Raw genomic sequence first — 27,867 nt, 5'->3', positions numbered from 1 at the left:
CTGAATAATTTATAGCTACTTCGGTTTTAATTCAACCTTTTGTTTCATATTGTTTGAAGCATTGAAATAAATCAGAAAAATAATAATTATGTTAATTAGCAGTTTGAAAAGGCGAAAATAGGTCATTTTTGCGAGTTGTTAATAAGAGGAAATACGGACGGAGTTATATTCTTAAAACAAGGATCGAAAAACAATAAATTGATAAGCCCTCTTTTCTCGATACTTGTGATGCCTTTTAATAAAGCGATAGACTTAAGTGATTTTACTATTTATTGTTGAAAATAAGTAATGATAAAAGATATCGCTTATCTTTATAATAAGATTTATATAATAGTCTTATAAGCACTTTTGCATCGTTTCTAGATTATTATTTTATAATAATTAATCTGGTGAATTTTCTTGCAATGCAAGTACATCTTGATAAATGAATTTGATAACACCATAATACTACAAAGACGTAAAGGTAGAAGCTTCTTTTGAGCATTAATTTATAATAATTCTCCCTTTATACACATCAAAGTTTAAATATCGCGGTCTATTTCACGAAAGAAAAAATTAAGATATATTATCGTATTTTTGAAGAAAAATGCAAATTATTCCTTTTGACAATCTGCCGAGTTATTTCGTAACATCCTTTTTCCGCAACAATTTCCATATTAATCACAGTACATCAACAGGTAAATAACTACCCACGTAGTTTTATCGGGCACTGTTATACGTCAGACTCTATAAAAGGTCCTTCTTACGAGAGAGGAGAACATTTTCTGCTTCTCGAATAAATCATCACTGTGCATATATGTTTTATGCTAAACTGCCGAGAGCGTTAGGAAAATGAAGTTTCCACACCGGAAATTTTTGGTGGAAAAATCGTGCGGATGTGCACGCAGATACTCACTTCACTGCGTCATCTTCGCTTTCGATGCTTTCCAAATTTTATACTATCGCCTGTTTATTTAAAGCCAGAGACATATTATCTATGTAATTATTGTAGAAAATGATCTAGAATGGCTTACTTTTCGCAAAAAGTAAATATATCATTTTTATAAAATAATTTTCACGTAAGTAATATTTTGTAAAATGATAATTTTATTTGATATTTTATCCAAAGTTTTAATTCAGAAATTTAAAGATTTTTTTTCTTTTTTTTTTATTTTGGAGTAGAAACCAACAAACATGACGCATAGCCAGTGGTTAAAAAATACGCTCAGATAATGAGGTCTCACATTTCGTTTTTGCGGTTTCCTCACAAATAGTATGTTGTTTCTGACAAAATACACTGAAGATATCAGATACACACGTTTTCTCTCTTTCTCTCGTGAGACTTATTTAGACATTTGTAATTATCGCAGTGAAATTACACGAACAACTATAGCCTCGAATAGAATTCGTGTTAATCAGCAAACGAACACATACATACATACATACATACATATATGTATATGCGGTGAAGCAATGGTACAACAAACATACACCAATATTTGTGCAAATATATAATTATGGTTGTACATTTATATAATACAACGCAACTTTCTTTATAAATTAATGTAATAATTATTGTATCAATTGTGGATATGCTAAGCCCGACTTTCAAACTAACGAGACATCTTATAGTATATCACAAATTTTCTTGCTTCATTCAAAATTAACCTTTAACAAAAACTATATAGAGATCACAGTAACTTTTAATTTACAACAGATTTAAATAAGAAAAGTAACATTTTCTAGGAGTGCAAGAGCAGTAAAAAAAAAAAGACATCCTATTTTTATTAAATTTTATATGGATCTTACTTGAACAAATTTGTAATTTGGCGATTATTTACTAAAAACTTTTAACTTTCTCCGACATTTTTTTCTAAGAAAAACTATTCGATAAATATGAGATTGTTAAAATTTAAAATAACTTTATTAACATTAATTATTATTTAAAATGACAGTTATACAATAATACTAAAATGTATAATTCGTGAAACTGATGTCAGTGTTAAACATAACGCAAAGTTACTCTTGTATATATAATTATCAGAGCACAGTCAGCGTAAAATAATTAAGATCGCATAGTGATAAACAAGCACAAAGGATCTATGCAAACATTAGTAATAATATATGTCTAATTCAATTCTGTTTTATGCAAATGAAATTTAGATTCATGCATTTGTGCTCCAATGTATTTGCATAATTCATTACAAGGTATTGCAAATAATTTCACATTCTTGGTACAAGAGCGTTATCTTTCTAGTTATATTATGGTTCTGAAAATAAATGGCGGCAGTATATTTGTTCGTCCCCTACCGAAATTTTATAACGAATACAATAAGTAAGATAGAAAGTGGGATTAAAATAGCGTCTGTCAGCATCTTATGACTTATAAGTTGGGAAAGATTAACGTTGGAAGTGACCTTATATTTTCTTATATACAAGTGTCAATTTATAAAAGATTTATTTGTCTCCGTAAGATTTTTATCGAGAATAAAGTACATGTATTTTATAATTAAAAATATGGAGGAAGAATATAAAAAAATGGACTATATATTCTAAAAAGAATTCACTTTATGCGTTACGAGATTCTTCTTCACAAAGTTTTTACGGCTCGTACTAACAGCTGTAGATAATGTGTGCCCGCGGAAAGATACGCGAATAAATTTCTCGCCTTGTGGTGTGAAGAAAACGCGCGAGGCAGGAAATCGCGTTATCGAACAGAAGGATGCTCAAAGCTTTTCCACACAGGCCGAAATTGCGTACGTGCATGTCGTCGTGGTGGAAAGAATCACCGAAACGTAAGAGTCACGGTATAAAATATGATAAGAAAATGCTGGAAAATTCCGCTTGCGTTCAAATACTGTCTTTGATAATAAAAAATAATAATTTTTTACCGCACACCTTAAATTGAATTTTTTTCTTACAATACTAAAATACATGTGCGATATTAAATATAAAAATATAATTTATATATATATTTTTTTTTGTTTGGCTATGAAATGATAATTTAAATTGTGTTTTTCGCAAGAAAACTCTTTCAGTTTCTTTTTGTTTTTTTTTTTTTTTTTTTCGTTATTTGATAAAAATAATCAATATTAAATTATTCTTTTTCATAAAAATTATCCGTATTAAATAATGAGAAAAAAAATTTATTTTTTTATGAGAAATATGTGTGTGTTTGAGTATGTCACGCTATAATATGAGTTGTAGCAGTTGTAGTTTCTGAATCTGAAATTAATACAACGACATTTGATTTAATTGGATTTATTCACAAATCATACAAATTTTATACGAAGCCTATATATTAAATGATTATGAATTTTTCTGCATTTCTCAATTAAACAATTAGTAAATCTTAATTATAATAAGGCTCAAACATCCTTTGCAGTAATTTTACTGTATATTTAATCGTTTTCTATAATTGTTCTTTGCTACTTATTATTTTCTTATTCTAAATAACCGACTTAATTGAAATGTCTCTTTATTAGTGGATAAATTGAAGAAACTTTTGATTTGTAAAGTAAATTGATATTCGTGATCTGTAAACCTTTTAGAGAGAGAGAGAGAGAGAGAGAGAGAGAGAGAGAGAGAGAGAAAGTCGATATTGCAAACAAATCTTTTTAGTTTAGAATCCAGTTAAAGGATTATCAATTTAAACATATATCAAACATGATATTAAAAAGCCTCGCAATAGGACCCAATGTGAATTTATTTATTTAATTGAAAATTAAATTTGTTTTTAGTTTACCCATGCAATTGGTAATGAAAAAATAAAAACGCATTTAAATCAATTACTTATGTTCCATCCACTATTATCGAAAGCACAGCGTTGATTGAAAAACTCATCAAAAAATGAAAATTGCAGTTGCCTTCGTGTATCTACTGAAATCGAAACAGGAAACTAAAATGCAGCACATAATAAAGCTCACACATTTCAAGCGAAAGATCTTAAAAGAAATAAAAAATAAATCGCAATACAATGATAGATTAAAAGTAATCTATATTATAATTTGAAGTCAAGCTCAAGTAATTTTGTGTCTGATACAATCTCATATTTTTCTTTACATGTCGCAATTTTAAGTCGTGTAAAGTATGCGGCTAACTGTTCCTAAACGTTGCATCTGTGTTAGTCTTTTAAACTTTTCTTCGATAAACAACATAACTTTCTTCGCTTTATTATACAAGGATTTAATATTAAGTTTAGAGTGTTAGGATTTAAAGTCTTTTTTATTCCTTACGTTCGAAATTGTCATTCCTTTAACAAAATTTTAATTTCAAGCTTATTGTTAATTGCTAAGATGTTTAATGTCGAAAATTTTAAAAACTGCAATGAAAAAAAGTGCGGTAAATTAGTTTTAATTATGGAGAAAATTTATTTAAAAAAAAATTTGATGTTATATATTCTAGAATGATCCCGTCTATACCGGCTTTCTATAAATGTACAATATTTTCCCTATCTCTCGCGAGAAAAATTTCTTTACTTTGGGATTATCATCGAGATTATTCATATTGCCAGCGAAAGCGAATAATGTCTTGACTCGTGCGGCGATTAGAATTTCACGCACGGACCTACCCAAACAACCCCTTTCAGACCCGCATAATATCAGCCGTAAATTGGCGCCTCTCTTCGTAGCTTGAGCATACTTCGAGGTCGATTAATTTCCCTTGCGACGCCGACTTGCGATTCCAACTCAGGTCCTTATTCCTGATAGTCGGCCAGTCGACCCTGTCCAAAACGGGAATATCACCGACAAGTACATATTACGAGAAAACGTGCCGCTGTAAAATGCCTTTTATATTGAGTCTGTAATCTTATTGTGTACAGTGTCTCATATATGTGTCATCTCTAGAATATATCGCATCATTAATTCAAAAAAAAAAAAAACAAAAGACGTTTGGCTATATTTTTTCTAATATTAATTTTTTTATAACACCACTCTGTTGCGGATTATTAATTGTCAAATAATAATCTCTGAGACTTTTTTTACGCCGATCAAATTTTAGTTTCAGGATTATTTTATTCTTTATTTTATTGTATATTCTCAATTTTCGAGATTGACATGACAACATAAATATTATCAAAATTAATTTTTTAAATTAAATCTTTAATCGATTATATCGATTTCCTTCTTCTGTTTTTTAAATTAGAAATATAATGACGTTTGAATACGTTCGAAGGATGGTGCGTGCGCTAAAAAACGTATTTAAATATTAACTCTCAAATGGACTATTTTTTCTAGTTCTTCGCAAACGAAGCATACTATTGTATTTGAAAAAAAAAAAAAATAAATTTTTCAGCCTCTTGGATAATTAATTTTACCGACATACATCTATTGATCCGTCGATTTTTCGGAGACGTGACGACGCACTGAAGATTCTGGACATGCTGGGCGAGACACAAACGTCCATCCACGAAGCGTGCTTTATTTTTCAAACCTACGATGAGAAAGGGATGCAGCGACTCTTGCCCCTGTTCTCTCCCTCTCCGTTTCGTTCCATTCTCTTTTTCGCGCGATAATTCAGAAAATCTATTTTACCGGGTTTTTTTTTTTTTTATCATCAGCCATTATTTACGGCGGACACGCTCGGGAAGGGTCGCCTCGTTCGGATTCTGGAATACGTCGATAATGCTTAATCGTAGAAACGGGAATTTCTCCTCACCTCCGTGTGTCGAAAATTCCAGATGGTACCCAGCCTGTAGGTAGCCTCAGGGTGTACAAAATAGGAGTCGATGAAATCTGGCTTTAGCTCGATTCTTAGTTTGCAATGTTGTTTCGATATATATAAGGCAATTTGCAATGTTGTTCTGTATAACACTTTGATTTAAATTTGAAACAAAACTCAGAAGAAAACCAAAGCTGATACATTCAGTCACTTTTCAAATCTTTTATAATACCTACATTAAATATCTTATATAATAATATATATAAATAAATGTATAAATATCTTAGCAGTCAAGTGGCGTAATTAAAATGTTGTAAATATGAAATATCAGTCAAATAAAAATATTTTATTAACCATTTTATTATAAGCATGAATGTATCAAGCTTCTTTGTACACTTACATAGTCATACTGCAACTATTATTAACATTATTTAATAACTATTAATATTATATTTTATAAAAATGTTTAGTTAAATTTATAAAAATAAACTTGCCTTTAAAACATTGCCGCGAATTAATGAGACGCTAATCTTTTTATTTAAATATACTTATATATCTATATAAGATATAAATAAAGTCAAAATTTTCTTTCATAAAAGCTATCGAATTGTCATATTTTTTCACATTGGAGTCTATATTTTCTTACAAGAGATTATTTATTTAATCTCTATTTTTTCAAATAATAGATAAAATATATGTATGTGGGTAAAAATAAAAATTGCCACATCGTCAAATGCTTGTACTTTTATCCTCGAGTTATGGGGTGACATCGATTGTTACATTTTGATGGTATCGACTTGTAAATCCAAGCTGCCACAATAAAACCACTATAAATTCGACATGGATTTGAAATTAAAATGTTTGGATACAAATGGCTCGTTATCGGCAAAATCGATCGGCATTGTCACAAACGTGGAACGGGAATTTTATGCGTCGATTTATAGTCGAACAACTCGCATTAAATCTCCTGCTTCGAATCGTCCAACAGCTGCCAACAGCTTAAATCCTCCGACCATCCGTCGCTGATAGTTCATCGTCTTATGTCGCGGAATTTTATGAGAGAAAATCTTGAGAGAAAAATAAGATTAAGGATTAAAACGTGATTGTAGGAGAGAAAGAGAGAGAGAGAGAGAGAGAAAAAGGGAAAGAGATAAAGTCAACGGAGGCAAGAGAAGCTCTAAAGTTCCTTTCGCCGCATCCGGTATATAATTTTCAACTTATAGACCACCAAAACTTTTCACTCGCAACTACTGTGTTCCTTCGTCTTTCTATAATGAGCTGTGAGAAACCGTGGGAAATTTAGTTTCCACGAACTAGAAGTGGCAGTTTGTCATTTACATTATTATTCTTCGATGATATTACTCAAGAAATGAGGGAAATGAAAATTGACAATTTTTCAGATTTTTTTTTTACATTTATAAAAGAACATAATCAAGTATGAATTATATTTCATGAAACAACAAAGATAAAAATATGCTATCATGATTTGACATATCACACATTTAACGGATTTATGCAAAGTCTATTGCTTTTATTATTTATTGTTAAACTTTGTTTGAAATAAATTTTTTTTTTTATAAAATAAATTAAAAATCATTGTATTTATTTTATATAGCAGTTAAAAATATATTACAATTAATGATAGATGATGATAGATAATTTATTGTTCCCCTCCGAGTTGCAATCTCTTTATAATGTTAATGATATGATTGATTATTTCAAGTAATTAAAATTATTTTGAAATTTTGATAAGTAATTTTATCAAATTTATTTTTATTTGACAAATCTATTAATACATAACAAGTTAACAAATAATAGAAATAAATAAATAAATAAATTTAAATAAAATGTAATTTTTTATTATTTCCAGATACACATTGTTCTTTTAGCAATATTTTAGCAAAAAATTTAAATAAGATATAATTACCAAGACGTTAGAGCTACATAATCTTTTTTTTTTTTTTTTTTTTTGTATAATACATCATACATTTGATATGCATATCTCACACTGCATGAAAGAATCGATAAATGTTATCAATAAAATTAATTATATCTTTTCTCATGAAAGCATTTACATGGATGCATTGGAAAATTTTATCGTGCGTTACTTTGTGCAGTAATCAATTAACGATCCATTAGTAAAGAGTTACACAAGTGCTGAAACTAAAAATCATACTAATGGATTATCTTAAAGAGAATTTTATTATATTTTAATGTTGAAAATAATTTGTCAATTAATATTCTGTCTTGTTTATAGAAAACTAGTAGATTGCAAAGTAATAAGATTCCAAAAAACAACTTGCTTCCCCAAAAAACTTGCTATTTGTCGGTAATATTCTCCGCTTACAAAAGCATCTAACATATGATCTAGATTTATCACAATAAAATGGAAAAACAGATTCATTGGATCATAAATCATGTTTATCGTTAGCCGAAATTGTGCTGACGCAAAAAGATCTCGAATAAGTAAAATTTTTTTTGTCCAATCCAACCAATCAAAGATATCAGTTCAACAAAAGTTGAAAAAAAATAGAAAAAATTTGAACTTGATTTTAAAAGATCAAAATCATACATAAAGGGCTGTTTTAATATAATTTACCATATTATACGCTATATGTAAAATGCAAAAAAATGGTTGTTTTATATGAAATAAAATATATTGTTATGATTTTTTCTTAACCTTCTCATAAAAAAAAATTGATTAAAACTAATAAAAAAATTTCTTTGACGTCTTTGTGTTTCAGGTAACTTGATGGTGATCTTTGTTGTGACGTTCTCCCGACGATTACGTAGCATCACAAATTTCTTCCTGGCGAATCTGGCAGTGGCTGACTTTTGCGTGGGCATATTTTGCGTTTATCAAACGCTCACCAATTATCTGATGAACAGCTGGCAACTGGGTGACTTCCTTTGCAAGGTGTACATGTTTGTGCACGCTCTTTCCTATACCGCCAGCATCCTGATCCTCGTGGTAGTGTGCACCGAGCGTTATTTGGCTATCGTCCATCCTATAAAGTGTCGGTCCATGTTGACTAGAAGTCGTCTCAGAATGGTGATAGGCGTAGTGTGGATCCTAGCAGCTGTGTACGCTTCGCCAAGATTTTTTTATGTCGAAACCATCAGCAATCGATTGAACACCGGTGACGTGGACATCATCTGCATAGCTAATATCAAAAAGCACAACAAGAACGTTCTGGATGCGGTGAACCTCGTCTTTCTCTATCTTTTGCCGCTTTTTCTCATGTGCTGCTTGTACACCAGAATCGCCGTTGGTCTCTGGAAAAGCAGTGCCACCCTTGGAGGACCCGGTCTGATTGCTAGAAGTAGAAACGGCAGGGTTCATCACGTCCACACATCCAGTAGAAACGTTCTAAGAGCGAGACGCGGCGTTATCAGGTAATACATTTTCATTCTACAATTACGCTACATTAGAAGAGACGCGGTCTCTTCCTTTTTTATCTTCTTGAAAGTAATATTCCTTCGAGCGATTGCATTCAAGAAACATGTTGGCTGTAGCAAATATGAAATTGTAGTGGAATTTAATTCAATAAAATAGTAATCAAATAAAGCGTTTATCCAAGGCATTTGAGATTGCTACACATTTATATAATACTATTTTAATACATTTTTGCAAAAAGCAGAAAACTTTTTATACATATACATATATATATATATATATATATATATATATATATATATATATTAGATGTGTAAACTTGGAAAAATGTGCAAAATATATGCTTGCATGATTGACATTACGATGGCGTGACTAAAGTACAAAACTATCGATTATTACAATGTTATTCCTTTGTTTAATATGTTTGTAATTAGACTTATAATTTTCTCAAGATATGCCAAGATTAATCATACAATTGTTGAATTGTTTATTTAATAAGAATGGCATTTTTTTTTAAATTTAACATTTTCTTTCAGTCGCTTCGAAAAAGCTTCTAAATATGCTTTACTATAATCTATATAAACATGTTGACAATCGAAGATGTTAAATTAATTAATTATCAAATAATTGAGCAATTAATAAGAAAGCAAAAAAATTTGCGACATGCAATTGCGAATGGTTAATGGTTAAAAGGCGACGGTTGTTGGGCACCTAAGCAATTTCTCGAGCACGTTGGCCGCTATTTTGCAGAATGTTGATCGCCGTGGTGATGATGTTCGCCATATGCAACCTGCCCCAGCAGGCACGTATCGTCTGGCGACACTGGGGTTCAAACTACGACCGCACGTCGGATTTCAGCACTCTGTTGACTGTGTCGACCTTCCTCATCTCGTATATGAATTCCTGCTTGAATCCGCTGCTCTACGCCTTTTTATCGCGCAACTTTCGCAAAGGTATGCGCGAGCTGCTGCGTTGCAAGGGTGGTAGGGATCGTAGCGGCGCTCTGGCCATGGTGTATACCAGTGGCGATCATACGAATCGTCATGAAAACGGCCTAAGCACCAATTTACCACACAGCTCGGTCGTCCGACTGAGCTCCGTCCAAGACAGCCCATGCACCACGCAGACCATCACACGGCAGAGCACTTATTACGGCAAGAACGCTTAATAAAACTACGACTAATCAAAATTCTCTTAGCAAGGGTTTTAGCAAGAAGCATATTTGTACGTAGAATAGAATATTCCAGGATGGCAACTCACAGGCTTTCTCTCAGGGAGACAGGGAGACAGGGAGACAGGGAGGCGCGAGCGCCTGCAGGATTTTTCTAGCAAATCTATTTCGATTTTCGATGCGGTCTCTTACGAAAAAAACGGAATAAAGGCTTTTTGCGTTGAGAATTTATTTACGCTCCGAAGCTTTTTTTATTTCAAACGAGCTGAAAAGTTATTGCTGGATATATAGACAATAGGTGCACAGTCTGTGGAGCGTCCTGTGTATCCCTATCTATCTATATATATATGGATAGGCGTCGAATCGGGTGAAAGTTTCGTGGCGAGAAACTATTTCCCTCGGTATTATTGGAGATATTTTTATCGCACCTCGATGTCGAGGTTTTACTTTCAAAGTGTCTCCAAATTCTAGTAGCGAATCGATTTTCAGGAAATATAAAAATACAAATGTCTTACCGAATCGAGATCTGATTTATCTGATTTGTGAAAATTGATTCTCTGCTCTTCAATATGCAAATATTGTATTATGTATCTCAATCGACGCAAAACTCGCAGCTCAATTTCTTACCGATGCGTGACGCTGTAATCTTAATCTTGGCTCATATTATATATAATCGCGGAAATTGCTACGTTTCGGGAACAAGATATGTACCTCGATAGCGATAGTTTATACTGCACGAGAGAGAGAGAGAGAGAGAGAACATTTGGAATTCTAGTCAAGTGGTGTCAGCGGCATTCAACTTTATGTATGTAATTCGTGTATGCACAGATTGCACAGCAAAACTTAGTACGGTGAGTTCTCAATCGGAGCTTATTCAAAGTGCATACGTACTTCCATTTTCACTCCCATTTTTTTGTCTTTCAATGCATAAACAATACAGACAGAAACTGTTGTGAGTTTTGTTTTGTATTCGCTCAATTTAACACTGCGTTTGAAGTGACGACAAGAAATTGCATTATGCAACCCAGATACGATCGATAGCTACAGATTCATATTTATATTAAAATATTGCATATATCGAATTTTTGAATAAAGTATCGTAGAATTTATTATTATTATTATATATATATATATATATATATGTATATATAATATCTTTTGATATTTCGTCTCAATTATTATATGCGAATGTCGATTCTTTTACATAATCTTACTAATCTTCAACTGTTTGAAAATATTTTTCAGCTCTCAAGTTTAAAAAAAAAAAAAAAATACAATTGTTATTAAAGCTGCAAAAAAATCCACTCGAATAACTCAGTCGTCTAACAGTTTAACCACTCGCTGTACTTATTTAACGGAAAAGTCATGCTCGTCAAAAATGTATGAAAAGAGGAGACCGAATTATACATGTGTGAATGAATATTACAGAACTATGTACTGAAGACTTATTATTATATTATAGAATTAATGTCAACTAATTAACAAAAAATAAAGCAAGTTATAATTTAAAAAGTGCAGTATAACATACTTACTACAAATTTCTTTTACATACTTACACTGCATTTTTTCTAAGATTATTTGTATGTAGCATAAATCAAACAAGATAAATTTTTGCAAAAATTTTAAATTTTACTTTGAATATATTGATCTCTCTTTACTGAATATAAAATACATTATAATCTGATATCGAAAAATATACATTAAAATCTGAACCAAAATATTTCAGATTTTATTTCAGAAATTGAATAATATATATTAAAATTATCACGATACTGAAAAAGCTCAAACTTATATTTTTAAAAAATGTATATTATTTTAGATAAATTGATTTTAAATTGAATACTCTAATAATAACGTTTTCCAACTAATTAATATAAAATAAAAATCTAAATGTAAAAAAATGCAACAATCGATCGCCAAAAATATAATATAATACAATACAATTTATTTACGTTCACAGAAAGATAATTTGCACTAGATTTGCATGGTGATACTATATTGGAATGAATATTGTTGCATGTCTATATATATACAGGGTGGACCATTTTAATCCATCCAGTCGAATATCTCGAAAACCAAGCCCGGGAGAGAAAAATGTTTCAGACAAAAGTTGTATGGTTTCGAGAGGGCCATAAGATGGTACAATTGGTTTGACCTTGAAAAGTCACTTGAAGGTCACGTGAAGGTCATTTCAAGTTTTTTAAATGGAACACCCTATATATTTTTACATATTCTTGTAGCTCATCTCGAGAGCTTTCCAAAACACTTATGACAAAGTATTTTTCATTAAGTATTTTTTGAGTTATAACGCTTCAAAGTTGCAGTATTTTGACATAAAATACAAGATATCTCGTAAAATATTCATTTTTTTATTATAAGTAAAAATGTGTAACTGTTAGTTGCAAATTCAGATTTTTACTTTAACATAATTATGTGTTTTAATTATGCCAATTGATTCGTCTCGTTATTCTGTGCATAAAAGTATTAGAGTAAGATAATAAAAAAATGAATATTTTACGAGATATCTTGTATTTTATGTCAAAATACTGCAACTTTGAAGCGTTATAACTCAAAAAATACTTAATGAAAAATACTTTGTCATAAGTGTTTTGGAAAGCTCTCGAGATGAGCTACAAGAATATGTAAAAATATATAGGGTGTTCCATTTAAAAAACTTGAAATGACCTTCACGTGACCTTCAAGTGACTTTTCAAGGTCAAACCAATTGTACCATCTTATGGCCCTCTCGAAACCATACAACTTTTGTCTGAAACATTTTTCTCTCCCGGGCTTGGTTTTCGAGATATTCGACTGGATGGATTAAAATGGTCCACCCTGTATATATATATATATATATATATATATATATATATATATAATAAATATTTTTATTTGTAAGAAAAAAGATATTCAGTGATTGCAAGACATTTCGTATACAATGCAATCTCGCTCTGCTGAAAAGTCTGTATTAAAATCAGTGATTTGTGAAGTGACACATAAAGTATACGTAAAGTATTAGGCCGTGGTTTTTTTTTTATGGGTAGCAAAGGTCCGGAACAGTTTCTATAAAGTAAAACACTTTTAAAAATACAAGCACCACTTGGGACGCAGCGCGCGTAATTTGCTCTAGAAGAAAAAAAAGTTTCTTCGACTCTCAAATATATGTATATTTTTCCCGACGCGACGCGTCGCATACATTCTCAACGATGTATCTCCAAAGGCAAATTTTAAATTTGCATCTCCAACAACCTCGTCACAAACAAACAATCTCATCTTTCTTCCTTTCACCTTTCCTTTCTCCGCTCCTTCTGTGTTATCTCTCATAATTGAATGTGCTGTTGACGTGTGCTTCTGTCGAATCGCGCTGAATGAAATCAGTGGGAGAAATTAATTCTATTCTACAAGATCCCGAAACCATGAAATATTAGTCATAATTTTTCGTCTATTTGAAAATGATTTTTTCTAGACATAAATGTCGAGCGAAATTATTATTTTTCGCGCGCATCCCTTTAATATATATATATATATATATCTTTATAATTGGACATTATATTCAAACAATTTATAAATTGCGAATATAAATCCAATTGTGTTGAATTTGGAATTAACATAATACTGTATGCATAATCATACGTCATTTATTTATTAAACTAGGAATCATGGATACTCGTGTAGCCATTACTTTTCTCGCCTTTTTTACCTTTTTATAAAAGAAAAATTTGCCTAAAGACATTTTCCATTTTATCCTCTTCCGTCTCTCCTAATCAGTCTAATCATGCATTCATATGTCACTGGAGAGTTCTTTCGACAGCACTACCATTCCTACAATATACACTTATAATATACACGATAATTTTATATACTTATATTTTTTCTTTTTCTTTTATATAGTATAAAAAAATTATAAGTTATTTTTACACTCTATCCTTATATTTATATAAAATTATATTGTATTATATATTAAAATAGAGAGAACATTATATAAAAGAATTAATAGTTTTCGAGATATATTATTGTTGCACTTTCTGATTTGATTTTAATTAATTTTGATATTTATTCTTGGTACTGTCATTCATTTACCAGCATTTGCACAAAAAATGTGACACTTTTAAAAGATAATACGTTAACTTTAATATTGAACTAACAATAAGAATACAAAACACAAGGAACAACAAAATTAATAGAATAATCGTAGTCGTTTGACAGATGAGCGTTTCAGCAATCACAAGACTTAACAAGATTAGCTCTTTATATATAAGTTGTCCTTATTAATAAATAATTTTGCAGCGTGCTAAGAGATGATCTCGTAAAGTTCTTACTTCTATTCTCGATTGTGCTTTTTAATAAATTGTAAAAAAATTAAGTTTGTATAAAATAATAAATTTTGAAATTTATATTGTTACACTTTTTTCCGTGTGTCTAATTATAGTATTATATAAGATATTCGTATAAAGTGCATCATATCTCGTAAGCGAGGTTAATAAACGTAATGTATTAATATTGAGAAGTGTATTAATTTAATATTAAAATCTATTAAATTGTTAAACTATATATTATTGATTGGTCGATGATAGATGCAAAGACAACAGTATGATAAAAATTATTTGTAATAAATAAATAAATAAATATTTTACAAGTTTATTAAAAATATTTTTTACAAAATTTTAACAGTTATTAAAATAGTAATAGTAAAATAGTAATTCATATTTCTTTAAACATGTATTTTTATTATTTGGAAATAACATATAGCACATGCTTCACCGAACTGTCAAGAAATGGTCAAAAAATTCAATTAATATTCACTTTTCAACGTTTTTGATCGCTAATCAAACGCACGGAAAAAGTGCAACAACATAAATCTCGAAATTCGACTTGAACACAATTTACGGGTTTTCACTGTTTTTTTTTTTTTTTTTTTTTTTTTTTTATTATGGATTGCAATCATTTTGCCTAGAAGCACAATACTAGAATTATAGTTTATGAAAAGAAGATGTGCGTGTACGCAATATGATTATTAACTGAAAATTATTTGCTCGATGAGCAAAATTAACACGGGGAAAATTGAGCTATAATTAATTAACGTATAATTATAAATGTAATATTACATAATTTATAATTAAACTTTTTGAAAAACTATTTATTTAATGTACACTTATACATAAAAAATTATAGAAAACAAACATTTTTGTAAAATTTTTCTTTTCAATACAGTATAATTTTTTAAATCGAACAAATATTTTTTATATCGGACAAATATTTGAAAGAAAGTATGAAAATACGATCACGTTTCACTATCTAATTGCTTGTCTTGATCAAATTACTTATTACTATGCGGAAGTTTAAATGAAGAGATAATTGTACAAAATTATTTAATACTTCTCTGTTAAAGATTTAAAGAATTACAAGTCAGTTTTCAAGAGCGCGTTAATATATATATATATATATATATATATATATATCGTCTCCGGGATATCGGGAGATTCGGTTGTCAAACGGCAGACATTTTGAGAGAAATCTCTGACAGCTGTCAAGCTGAACGGTCGCGTCTTACATCGATATTTGTGTTTCTGGAGTTTGCGTTTACCATTAAAGTTATCCCTTTTAATTTAAAAGTGTATTTTTATTTACGAGTGCGGTCCGCGAGTGTCAGTTGCGTCGTGTTCGATATATATCGATCCCGCGGACGTAACAATATATATATATATATTAAGCTTTAATTTTTAGATATAGATTTTATGTAGATTTTATGATCCTTAATCGTGTGCTCTATATCTTTAATGAAAAAAGTTGCAAAATAAAAAAATAATGAGAATATCTATCTCTCATTGAGATTTATTTTTCAAAAACATATAAAATTGCTGATAGAATAATGCTCTCGAAATTAAGCTATTAAAGAAGAAGTAAGAAAATTTAATTAGTTTGATCAATTATTATTTGTCATAATTTAACACATAAATTTTATAAAATTAGGCATTCTAATGATATAAAATAGCTTTACATCTATTTTTATTATTTTGTTGTAGCCATTTAAAGCAGGATCTTAAAAATATTTGTAAAAAGAAAAATGCACATATTAAAGCATATATAGCATAGTACACATCGTCTTGTTTGATAGAAACATGTCCGAAGGATACACGAAGGATGGAACACGGAACACAGATGTTTGAGCCTCGCTTATAAACTGTAAAAGTCGCGAGAAACGCGTGACGGCAATTTCATCTGTCGCGACTATAAGAGGCGAATATAAGAGTCGTTTGAGGAAAATTGTCAGAGGAAATAAAGAGCGAGAACAGAGAGCTTTGCGTCTCCGGTTTTTTTCTAATATCGATTGTGTCCGGAAGCAACTTTCTCTTCTTTCCCTTCGCCTCTCTCGTCACTATTTCTTTCTCAAAGGCATCGACTCGAATAAAGCGAAATCGCGGGGAGACGAGCATCGACCGACGGAGCTCTTTGTGATGTCGAAGAACACACAAGTACAGAATTTCTCATCTCTAGGGTGTGAGGGAAGAGAGACCTCAGCCTTTATCTTTCTCTTTCCATAAGCGCACTTTTAAACCGATCGATCATCAAATACCGGAAGAATATTTACTCACTGCACAATGGTCTTAATAAACTCAAATCTTGCTTAAAAGCGGAAAAAGTTTGTTGGCACAATCGAAATTTCTTCAATTTTCGTCCTAAAATTTTTGTCGTGCCATAGTTTACAAAATGTTGTTGATATATTATTATTATTATTATTATTATTACACAAGACGTATCGAGAATATTTCACGTAAAATTCTCATAAAATTTAATATCATTGTTTTATTAAAGAAAAAAAAAAAAAAAAAAAGATTTAATATAACGTTTGGAAATAATGAAAGTTTTTAATAAAGCGTTTAATCGTTTGAAATCATTTTCTTAGTGCATGTGACCTTGTTCTTGCTAAATAAAATAGTAGAGATTTAATGAATATGAATAGAAATACGTATATTGATCTAAAGGCAAGGAGATTTTTGGAGATTTTTTTGTGTAGTTTCTATTTGCTATAAAGGAAACTTACACCAAATTCAAACTTGTGGCTTCCATTCATTAAAATCATTTACTCGTAAAACCCATAGTAACGTCATGGACATAATAATGTTCTCCAAGCCAGCAATAATGTAGTGTAGGTGTAGTGTATTGTGAAAGGATGGAACTTTGTAAATGACGCGAATAGTCAAAGCGAAAACGCAACCTAACAATAAGTATTATTCGGCAACGCTGAATGTCGCCATCGTTAAAGTTCAATTTTAATGAAACATTAATCGAACCCGTAAAAAATCCACCTGCCCGTAAACCTCTGACATTCAATCAATTTTCAACATTGTTATATTTTACATTTAAATGTATATTTTTTTTTGTACGCCACTAGTATAAAACCGAGAAAAACATTATAAAACATTTCATTCGTTCAATTATTCATTTGCTCTCTCCTTTCTCTTATTATTTTAAACATTACATTGATTTAATTAACGTCTAATTTAAATAATGTTTCATGTGTAACGAATTATGCTGCCCATCAAGACTGTCTGAATTAATTAGCAAATGATTGATGCAAACGTTTCCAACTATTGGCAAATAACAGATACAAATATGATAGTTATATCTATAGTCTGTATTATGTTTTAGTATGGAAGTTGTAACATCGCGTGAAATTAACAAAACTTATTGGAATCTGTCGAATCAAACTTCTCATTGCAAAGAACAATATTTAGAACTGAAATTGAATACGCTAAAACTTTATACGAAATTGAATTGAACGAAATGAGAATACAGAATGTAATAGATATTTGGCGATTGTAATAATATTTTTTATTATTTGTCAAAATTTAGAATAATTTTTTCTCTAAAATTTAATATTTTTCGAATATAGTTTTATATAATAATAGTTTTTCATAATTTCTCCACAAATTCTGATAATCATTTTTCGAATGTGTGAAAAATTAAAATATGTATATTTAATCACACGCTTAGCTATAAGTTTTCTTTTAAATTCTTCTAGACTCTAGACTCTAGACGTCTAGAAACATTGAAAGTGGATATCAATAAAAAAATCAAATATTGCAATATAAAAAAATCTCAAAGTTAAAAAACATCAAAATTTAATAAAAAAGATTGTGTTGCTACAAAGAAATGTTGAGATGCTATTTTTTAATAGAATAATACTAAAACTTGAAACTTTAAATAATTTTTATTTAAAAGAAAACATTTTTTTGCATAAGCAAAATATCCAAAGTTTGTTGCCAAGTTGACCACCTTCTTAATCTTAGTAATTTTTTTAAGTCTGTGTGCTTTCCATGATGGATGAAGTTTTATTGGAGCAATTATATGAATGCAAAAACGTTGCCTATAACGCCTGAATGATGATAATTGCGAGACGCCAGTGTATCCTGATGCAATCGCAGCCGAGCGTAGGCAAAACTTGTAGGCACCCACGCAAAGCTAAAACGCAAAGATGTCAAAGGACGTTTAATTTTAAAAGTACATCTCGCAAAAATATTTGATATCAAACCAGTTATTTACAATTTACAATTAAAAAGTAAATGTAATTTATGTTGGCTGATGAGAATGGAAAAAAAGCAAATGTTATGCTGAATTTTAGACGACGAATACCAAAATCAACACGACAAGTTTTTAAATTAACTCTTAGCTAGAAGGAGTTCAAAAAAACTATAAACGGCAACATATTTTATTTACATTTCTTTTAATTATATATATTTAATTCCTTGATATTACAAAGCGTTTAATTTGTAGTAAAAATTAATAAATATGTGAAAACTTTTGAAATTATTATTGCAACGATTGTTCAAATTGAAGATCAGCGGAAGGTCGACGGAGAAGGAACGGAAAATATCGATAATTCGTCGAAGAATGATTAAACGCGCATAAATTCGCTGAAATTACAATTACTTGGAGGGTTTAATCCGCGTTTAAATGTTGCAGTCACGTATAATTGTATGTGCATAATTCACCAGCTGTTCCAACCATGTATGTCGATTTACTTAAGTCGCACAAAGTTGCATTGCGTTCCATGCGGATTATCATCGCGAGGACACTTTGTCGGAGAGATTTTATTTTCTTTTTTTTATCGTTCTCTTCCGCGCGTACTTTGTTTTACTCTTCCGTTATTAACCTTCCGTTAATAAAGTTTCCTTTTTTATCCTTAGATTCTAACATGCGGGCTTGTTTTTTTCTCTTTCCACCTACATCTCAGCAACGAGAGAGAAATTATTCTTTTAGAGGGATAAAGCGAGAGAGATTTATATAACATTTATATACTTTGAAATAAAATTATACCACAATTTCATTTATTCTTATTGTTAAAGTTATAAATATATATCTCCACGTATAAATAATCACAGATTCAGTAATAATTATCATGTAATATATTTCACAATATTTATTGGCCAGCAGAAAAATTTATCTTGATAATATTTTTAAAAAATTTCTTTTGCGTGTGTGTGTGGAGGAGGAGGAGGGGGGGGGGGGAGGGGGCGTATTCGTGCATGCTACTTTATTGTTATTTTATAATATTTATTTTACTAGTTTTCTTAATTTTGTGTATAAAATATACATGAATCCAAGATACTTTAACTTTGAAACATCTTGCATAAATACGATATGAGTGGAACGAGAGACTTTGATTGTTTTGTATTTCAATTTTCAATTGTTGACTATTTGATTTGATTGAATTAAAAATAATAAACTAATTATTTTTTAAATTATTAGATCAAAATCGCTAGTACCTAATTAAAAGCTAATAGTATAATTAAACGACCAAACTAGCCAAAATTCTTTATTTAATTGCAAAACGTTTCGACCATCTGGTTGTGGTCCTTTTCAAGTGTCAATTTAAATAAAGCAAAGGATGTAAAATAACGTGTTGTAAACGTGAAAGGTAATTAAACATTTCACTGATGTGAAATATTAATAAGACAAACCAACACGGTAAAGAAACACGTCTTGTCAAAACTAATCTTAAAACTGAACTCTTCAGTACAGTTTAATTATACTATCGGCTTTTAAACTAAATTATATTATAAATATTCTCTAGATATATTTAACATTGTTTTTTTTTCATAGTAAACACATTTTTGTTTTTTCACTTTTAACACATAAAAGTACAGAGAAATGCGAGTAATAAACTGCAAGGTTTTTGTTAAAATAAAATTCCTCCATTTGAACTGCCACTACACAGTTTGTGTATTAGTTGATATATATATATCCATTTAGAAAGGCATCACGCCTGATATCACGAAAGGTTCGTTTTCTTATCGAAGCAATTCTTTCGACAAACAAAAACGCCGTCGATTCGACGCAGGGAAACAGACCAGAAAAACGAAATGTAGAATGCATGTTCTCAAGCCAAAAGGTACAAAAGTAAATTTTCCACAGTAACCCATTACTTACTCCTTTCGCCATGTTTCATTTTTCATTCGTACGATATTTCAATAATTTACGTGACGCTAGTCGTACTTAAATAAATAAAAAATAATAAAAATAAATGTGTTGAGAATGAATTGAAAAGAAAAATATCTATATTAAATATTATATCAAGATATGATAAATATTATCGCAATTGATAGATTTACAATATCACCTTTATTTATAGAGATAAGTATAAAGATTTCAAGAATTCGTCAATTTTATCGTATCATCACAAGGTTTCTTAAATTGTACCGATAAAATTTAGAAACTTATGTTGAACACATTCATTGTACGACATTTTCTGTATTACATTTTTTTATCTAATTTACAAAATTACGATATAATCGATTCAAGATTACAATATGCGCAAATTTTGAAACAGCTTATGTGTTCGAAACTGGTTCTTACGACTTGTCACGTGAATGTCACGAGATATAAAGCACACGATGTGGTAACGTATATGCATGCATTACTTGACCTTCTCATATATACGATAACCTGTAGTTGAGCATTTGATAGTAATTAGTGTCCTTAATTAACTACTATCGAGTCTGCGCGTGCCTACGAGTTAAAAGTTTCCTATTATACGAAACATGAAATACAAAAATTATTATTTATCAGAAATGTCAAGTTTCATAGGTAAATTATCTGTTTTACATAAAAACACCACTGCAAGTATCACATATTATAACAGAAATATTGATTTAGATAAAATAAATATAAGTATCTTTCTTTAATACAAATATACAATATATAAAATATACATATACTTTTATACAAATGATTTTTGACAATAATTTAACACTATTTAATTAAAATGATATATGCGCATTATAATATATATAATGTATAATTAATAAAATGTTTAATATCTCTTTTATCTGTAATACTTTTTATATTTTTAATATTGTGATTTATGATATTAGTATGCAAAAAACAAAGCAGGGACGGAGCTATACACTCGTCAAAACTATTACTTAATAGTAATATTTCATATCTCTCTATTTCATCTTTAATCAAATTATAATAAACAGAACTTTATTTTTCAATGCAGTTTACAAATGCAAAAAAAAAACAAGTATTTTTGTAATTAGAAGGAAATGGCTAATGAATATATATATTCATTAGCACGAAATGTCCAACTTTTATATTCATTGATTCAGCTCGTTTCTATCATCGCTTTATTGCTTTGAGTTTATAATTTTACAATTAGTAGATATTCAGAATATTTGTTGGCGAAATCTGCGAAAAAAATCTAATTAATAAATTAAACACAGAATTTTTTGCAATATTTGTAATCCTACGTGTCATATATCTTAACGTATTTTATATATTTATTCGTATGAATTTTACGCGCTTAAATATTTTCCACATTATACGATACATAAAATCTGTAAATAGAATTCTGTCTTAAATTTTGTCGCAAATTATAAACAATCAAGCTAAAGTGGCGTAAAGCTTTTACGCCATATATCATTAAATAAAAGTACAATTAAAAAATTTCAATTTTAAAAAAAAAAGAAATATTTTTGTCTAATTATTACTAAAAATAATAATCAGAATTCTAAATTTTTACTTGGCATAAACTAATTATTATTAATTATTGATCGGTTCTGCCTGATTAATTTTTACCTATTTTTTTATTTATAAGAAAAAAAATGCTGTTTTTAATAATATTAAATGTTAAATTATTAAAAATTGAAAATATCTATATAGCAATCTGTACTCTAGATATGTTTTTATCTAAACAGAATTTTTTACTCAGTCATTAAACAGTTATTGTACTTCAATAAATCCGAAAATTAGTCGATATTTATTGGCCAGTTTTTAACTCGTAATTAGTTTTTTCATTTTTCTATTTTAGTTATTCATTGGTTATTCAAACTTAAAAAAAGCATAAATATGTGTTTTATTAGTTTTTCAATTTTCAATGTTTATGTTCTCGGACGAAGTTTCGTACGAAAAATATTTTATTTCTACATTTCTACGTCTTATTTTTGCTGACATAAGCGATCTTTTTTCAGTTGTATCATAATTTCAGACGCATTTTATACGGAATGTAAGAGAAGGTAAAGATAAAATAAATGAATTTTATCTCAATTTGTTTCAGCATAATAATACATGCTGTATAAAAGAATGATTATATGCAATTTATTGTGAAAGATTCAAGAAGATAAATTCATGTGGCTGCGGTAGACGTACGTTGACGTGAAACGTTGATTATTGTATGAACATATGTTGCATCATGAATGTATAGCATGTTAAGATAATGCACGTTGAGATATACTAATAGAGAAAGAGAGAGATAAAAAGAAGACATTTTAAATGTTTATTCTAATAACAGGAAAAGATTATTGAGTAAACGAGATAATTACAAGTCCGCATTATAATTTCGCTGACAAGCGAAACATACATAGTATTTAAGTACATAAGTTTTGTTTTTTCTTTTTATATAAAATTTGAAATATTGCATTTTCCAAGCTACAATCAATGAAGAAAAAATTATATAAATTTATCTTGTACTTACTTAAAGAAGTAATATTTTTTGCCGGCATTGTTGCATCTTTAGTGTTTGTAATTTGTGTTTGTAATATACTCTATGTAACATAGAGAGTTTACAATTACACGAAATTGTGAAAGTTAGTATTTATTATCACATAATTGAACACAGAATCGAAAACACTTATTAATTCAAACTTCACTTATTAAAACATAAAATTGCATGGAGTGAAACACTACTGATTTAACGATAAACATTTGATAATTGTGAAATGTCGAATAAGAACGAATATGATTAGCCCTTCGGTATTCCGATACAAATGATACTCTCTTTGGATCCCTCGAATCATGTGAGTGTTCTATCTCGTATGTTTCTTTCCTTTCATTCTCTTCCGTCATCTCGGTGGGGTCTCGAGTTCATGTCATGTAACCAGTTAATTCCGATTTTTCTTCTCCTCTCCGCTCAGCACTGTCTCTTATCATGAACAAGACTATCCTCGTTTAACAAAATGTTTGCGTACTTTTGTTGGTCGTGGCTAAATACCGATACTGACAATTTCCATTGCTGTTAGATAACATGTGAGGCGAATTCGATTTGCAACTCTGCTATGCAATATCTCTGATATGCAATATCTAATCATATATGCATATAATAAATACATATATGCATATATACTTTTATCTCTACAATTTGAATTTTCAAATATCAAAAAGCGTCCAGATATTCTGATGATGATATCGCAGCAATTAATTATAAAAACGTAACCAATCGCGCAAATAAAACTTTTTTGAAATCTATAAAACGATTAATCCTCTTCTTATCGTTTTACGCATAAAAATATTAGGATAAGATTATCGCGAAGTGAATTCTTAATAAAATATTTCATGTCATTATAACAAAATAATGTATAACTATCTTGTAAGATATTTTTGTAAGATATTTAATGACTTTAATAATCTATATATAATTATATTTAACTATTGTATTTATTGTAATTATTATATATTTAATTTTAATTATATATTGATGATATAACTATAATGATTTTATATATATGCATACATATATGTATCTATATATATATATATTTATTTATTCATTTATTTATTTATTAAGAATATGTATATTTTAAGATATTTTTCATACAATTTGAAAATAATCGATATTTTATATATTATTAATGACATTAATAATATATAGTTCTCCAAGATGCAACACAGAAACATTAATCATCCACGGAAGACTCTCAGAATTTAGATGTTACTAGAAAACAAGCTAGACTGTTTTATTACGTGGAAAACTCAATAACTACATCAGTCTCTTGTCATGATCGTTAAAGGAGAAGGAATCAGGATTTCTGAACAGGACGAGGAATATCTCCCCTGAGAAACGTCCGGAAATTATGATCGAGGTAAGATACCGCAAATACGATCAACTCGTAGCAAGAAATACGGGTAAAACATTTCGCGATACTTAGCCGAGCGATATTCTCAACAAACAGGTACCGATTTCTAAAATATCGGGTTAATTATAAAATGTCTTTGTCCGATATTTACTCTTCTTTCTTATTTACTCTTACGAGTGAAATATTTCTACACAGGTATTTTTCCTTATTCTTTAAAGCATTTAAAATTTTTAATTTTTTTAAATTATTTTATTTAAGAATACTTTCGTATTGAGAGAGAAAGAGGGAGAGAGAGAGAGAGAGAGAGAGAGATTTTGTTAGGTTTCTTTGGTTTTTCTTTATACAAAAAATACATCCTTTGTACATATCTCTAAATCTATATTTGAGAATTCTACATTATACAAAGATATTTATTTTCTACAACTTAACTTTTAAAGGTTATATTGTTAATTCTTAAAAGTCATACATATATGGCTTTATTAATATTTGAACAATAAAATATCCCAAAGGCTTTAATAAAAAAATGCTTAAAATTTATTTGTAAACTTTAATTATGTACGTGATCATTTTTTACAGATGTCAAAGAATATATAGATTTTTGTAAATTTTCTCAAGCACTTTGAAACAATTAAATTGCGATAAGACCCATATGTAGATCAGGAACAACAAAAAAATGTATGACCTACAAGGGTTAAGAATAATAAGCAGTTTCATCATGAATTTTTCTACAATTTACAAGAAATTGGATAAGATCTTGATTCACTTTAATAACAAGCTAACATTGTAGAAGACGAATCCATTATTTTTAAGCTTTTATTTTCTTTTTTCACAGTTTACTTGCCTTATAAAAAATTCTACATTTAATAATAAGTCAGATTAACATTTTATAAAAATATTTTTATCGTACAATTATTTTTTCTAAACTAAAAACTCTCTCTCTCTTTCTCTTTTTCTCTTTCTTTCTTTCCCTCAGTTAAAAAAAAATAAAACTAGATGATAAAATTATAAGTTATTAAAGTCGCTAGTATTTGATTATAAACAACGGGTTAATTAAAAACGACCTGACTAGCCAAAATTATTCAATTTATTTACACGACGTTTCGACCATATGGTTGTGGTCCTTTTCAAGTGTAAACGTAAATTAAGAAAGAGATGAAAAAATCCAATGGGGCATGTTCTAGATGATAAATATGATTACTCTGTATTTTGTCTATATATCTGATCAGAAAATAATAAGATTCTGAGTTGTAATTAAACTACCACTTATTAATTTTGTTTGACCTAATTAGTTTTTAGTTATATTTTCTTATCTAGAAATTTTTTTTAATAGCGTCAGGCATTGCAAATTAAAATTATCTATATACTAATTAGTATAGTTGGCAATTTCAATAGAATTTTATCTAAGCAAAATCTTTTACCCAATCTTTGAAACAATTACTGCATAGTAAATTTCAAATAATAAAAACTAGTTTTTTATTTAAAATTTATTTTTCCCAGATTCTTTTTACTTGGACATACCAAATTACTTTTTCAATCATTCTCTCTGCCTCTCTCCTTCTCTCTCTCTCTCTCTCTCTCTCATATTCTGTGAAATTGCATAAATTGTATAAAATATAGATAAAGAGAGCTAAGAAAACTACGGAATCTTTTGGCTTCGAAAATGTAAATGTAAATGTAAATAATCGAGCAATCTGGAATGAAAGCCATTGATTTATCGAAGACATAATTATACAAAACTAGATTGATCGCCGTTCGATCCAGTTAAAACGAGCCGATTGCCTTTCCAGTATATATATACGCGGATAACGACCCATATTTTTAGAGAAATCGAGAGTCGCTATTATATATCGGAGAAACTGGGTGGAAAAGTTGAGAATGTTTTCGAATAGAACCGTATAAGTACGACGTACGACTCATTGTCATAACGGAAAGACAAACTGCTCTCTGACAAAGTTATTTTCCACTCACTGATAAGATAATTCGGTCCGCTGGGGGTACCGGAGAAGTCAGATGATTTCTCCACTTGATGACGCCCGTTTATATCGCTGTTTGCAGTGACGTAGCGTCTCATGCTTTATATGTTTTGATTGACATGTGACACGCACGAAAACTCGTAAAAATTGATATCTCCGTTGAATTAATTTAAATGAGGAACGTGTGGTTGCGAAATCTGAAAAATCTATTTGCGTGTATGTTATTTAAAAAGAGTCAAGAGGTTTTTTTTTTTTTTTTTTTACTTACGGCTCATTGTCAAATATTCAGCTTGCACGTAGAATGTTGTTCATTTGAATCCTAACGTCGCTTACTAAACTCTGGTCAATATTTTAAGATTTGATATTTTGCAAGTCAAAAGCAGGGGGTCTACACTTTCATCGTGTGGCAATCGCGTTATCAGACGACAAAGAAAAAGAGTGAGAATCAAGCTGTTTGCACGAGAAGAACAGAGGGAGAGACCGAGAGAGAAAAAGAGAGAGAGATAGAAAAAGCACGTGATGATTGCACCAACACAGAATCACGAGATATCTCACTGTAATGCGATTATTTATTGCTGAATCGGACCCCCAACAGCAATTGCATCATTTTTGCATTGCACACTGCGATAATTTCCGACACATGACTCTTTCTACACGTGATGATGAAAATATAAAAAAATGAAAATATATATATATATATATATTTACAGTATCAGTATCATTTATTAAAAAATATCTCTATAATAAATTGAAATGCTGAATATCAAATTTTAATTTAATTTAACATTAAATAGAAAGCATATACATATAAAATATTGATTAATATGGATGAATAAAATTCGATGTCCTCATTTATTTACAAAATCAGTATTTTCCTATTTCAAAATTGAGAGAATAAGCAAATTAAATATACATATTAGATTTATAATAATTTAATATTGTGATGGTTAATTAAATTTGATTAATGACTGATAAGATTTCTAATAACGAAAGAAAAGTGGCAAGTGAGTAGTTTTGAAATTTGTTAATTTGTACGTACTACATAAAAGCAATATTCAATTGATTAAATATCTAATAATAATATATATGAATTTTAACAAATTTTTTAGGTGTAGTATGCTACATACTTGTATAATGTAAAACCTATCTTGTAAGTAAATTATATATAAATAAAATTATATATTCTAAGAGTTTCCAAATATAAAATGGTAATTTAAAACTATATTTTTATTTTTTACATAGTGTAAAATATATATATATATATGTTAAACTTATATTAATTAAAGTGGAACAATACATAGTAGCGCTACATGTTAGTGCGTAGTTTATCGC

General features: G+C 29.3%; 2 protein-coding genes and 1 long non-coding RNA gene across 5 annotated transcripts in view; 1 reads left to right on the top strand and 2 right to left on the bottom strand.

Moving 5' to 3' along the window:
* The window catches only part of LOC140672901 (sodium-independent sulfate anion transporter), a 69,823-nt gene extending 46,085 nt beyond the window's left edge, over positions 1–23,738 (bottom strand). For 2 of the 3 annotated variants that reach the window (XM_072905387.1, XM_072905388.1), the window contains exon 1: positions 23,185–23,736. Coding sequence is in view for 2 of the 3 variants with exons in the window: in XM_072905388.1 (XP_072761489.1) it covers positions 23,185–23,212 (28 nt within the window). In the remaining variant the exon portion in view is untranslated. Of the gene's footprint in view, positions 1–8,511; positions 8,958–23,184 lie in introns of all 3 variants that reach the window. The other variant, XM_072905385.1, reaches the window with a different exon arrangement.
* LOC140672903 (trissin receptor-like) lies at positions 9,536–10,943 on the top strand. The gene has a single exon (XM_072905394.1). The coding sequence runs from the start codon at positions 9,789–9,791 to the stop codon at positions 10,203–10,205; it is 417 nt and encodes a 138-aa protein (XP_072761495.1). The 5' UTR covers positions 9,536–9,788; the 3' UTR covers positions 10,206–10,943.
* Positions 23,739–25,987: 2,249 nt separating the features above from the next.
* LOC140672905 (uncharacterized) lies at positions 25,988–27,050 on the bottom strand. Its single transcript, XR_012047975.1, has 3 exons — positions 26,804–27,050; positions 26,531–26,741; positions 25,988–26,253 (listed from the first exon to the last, which is right to left on the bottom strand). It is a non-coding gene; the product is annotated as an uncharacterized lncRNA (long non-coding RNA).
* Positions 27,051–27,867: the final 817 nt, after the last annotated feature.

The sequence above is a fragment of the Anoplolepis gracilipes genome, chromosome 14, assembly GCF_047496725.1.
Source record: "Anoplolepis gracilipes chromosome 14, ASM4749672v1, whole genome shotgun sequence".
In the NCBI taxonomy this organism is placed as follows: domain Eukaryota; kingdom Metazoa; phylum Arthropoda; class Insecta; order Hymenoptera; family Formicidae; genus Anoplolepis; species Anoplolepis gracilipes.
Note: the sequence above shows the minus strand (reverse complement) of the source record. Positions and strands in the feature narration are given on the sequence as shown.

What these genes read in the sequence shown, in the direction of transcription:
- LOC140672903 (XM_072905394.1), top strand. Translation starts at nt 9,789, where the DNA reads ATGTTGATCGCCGTGGTGATGATGTTCGCCATATGCAACCTGCCCCAG.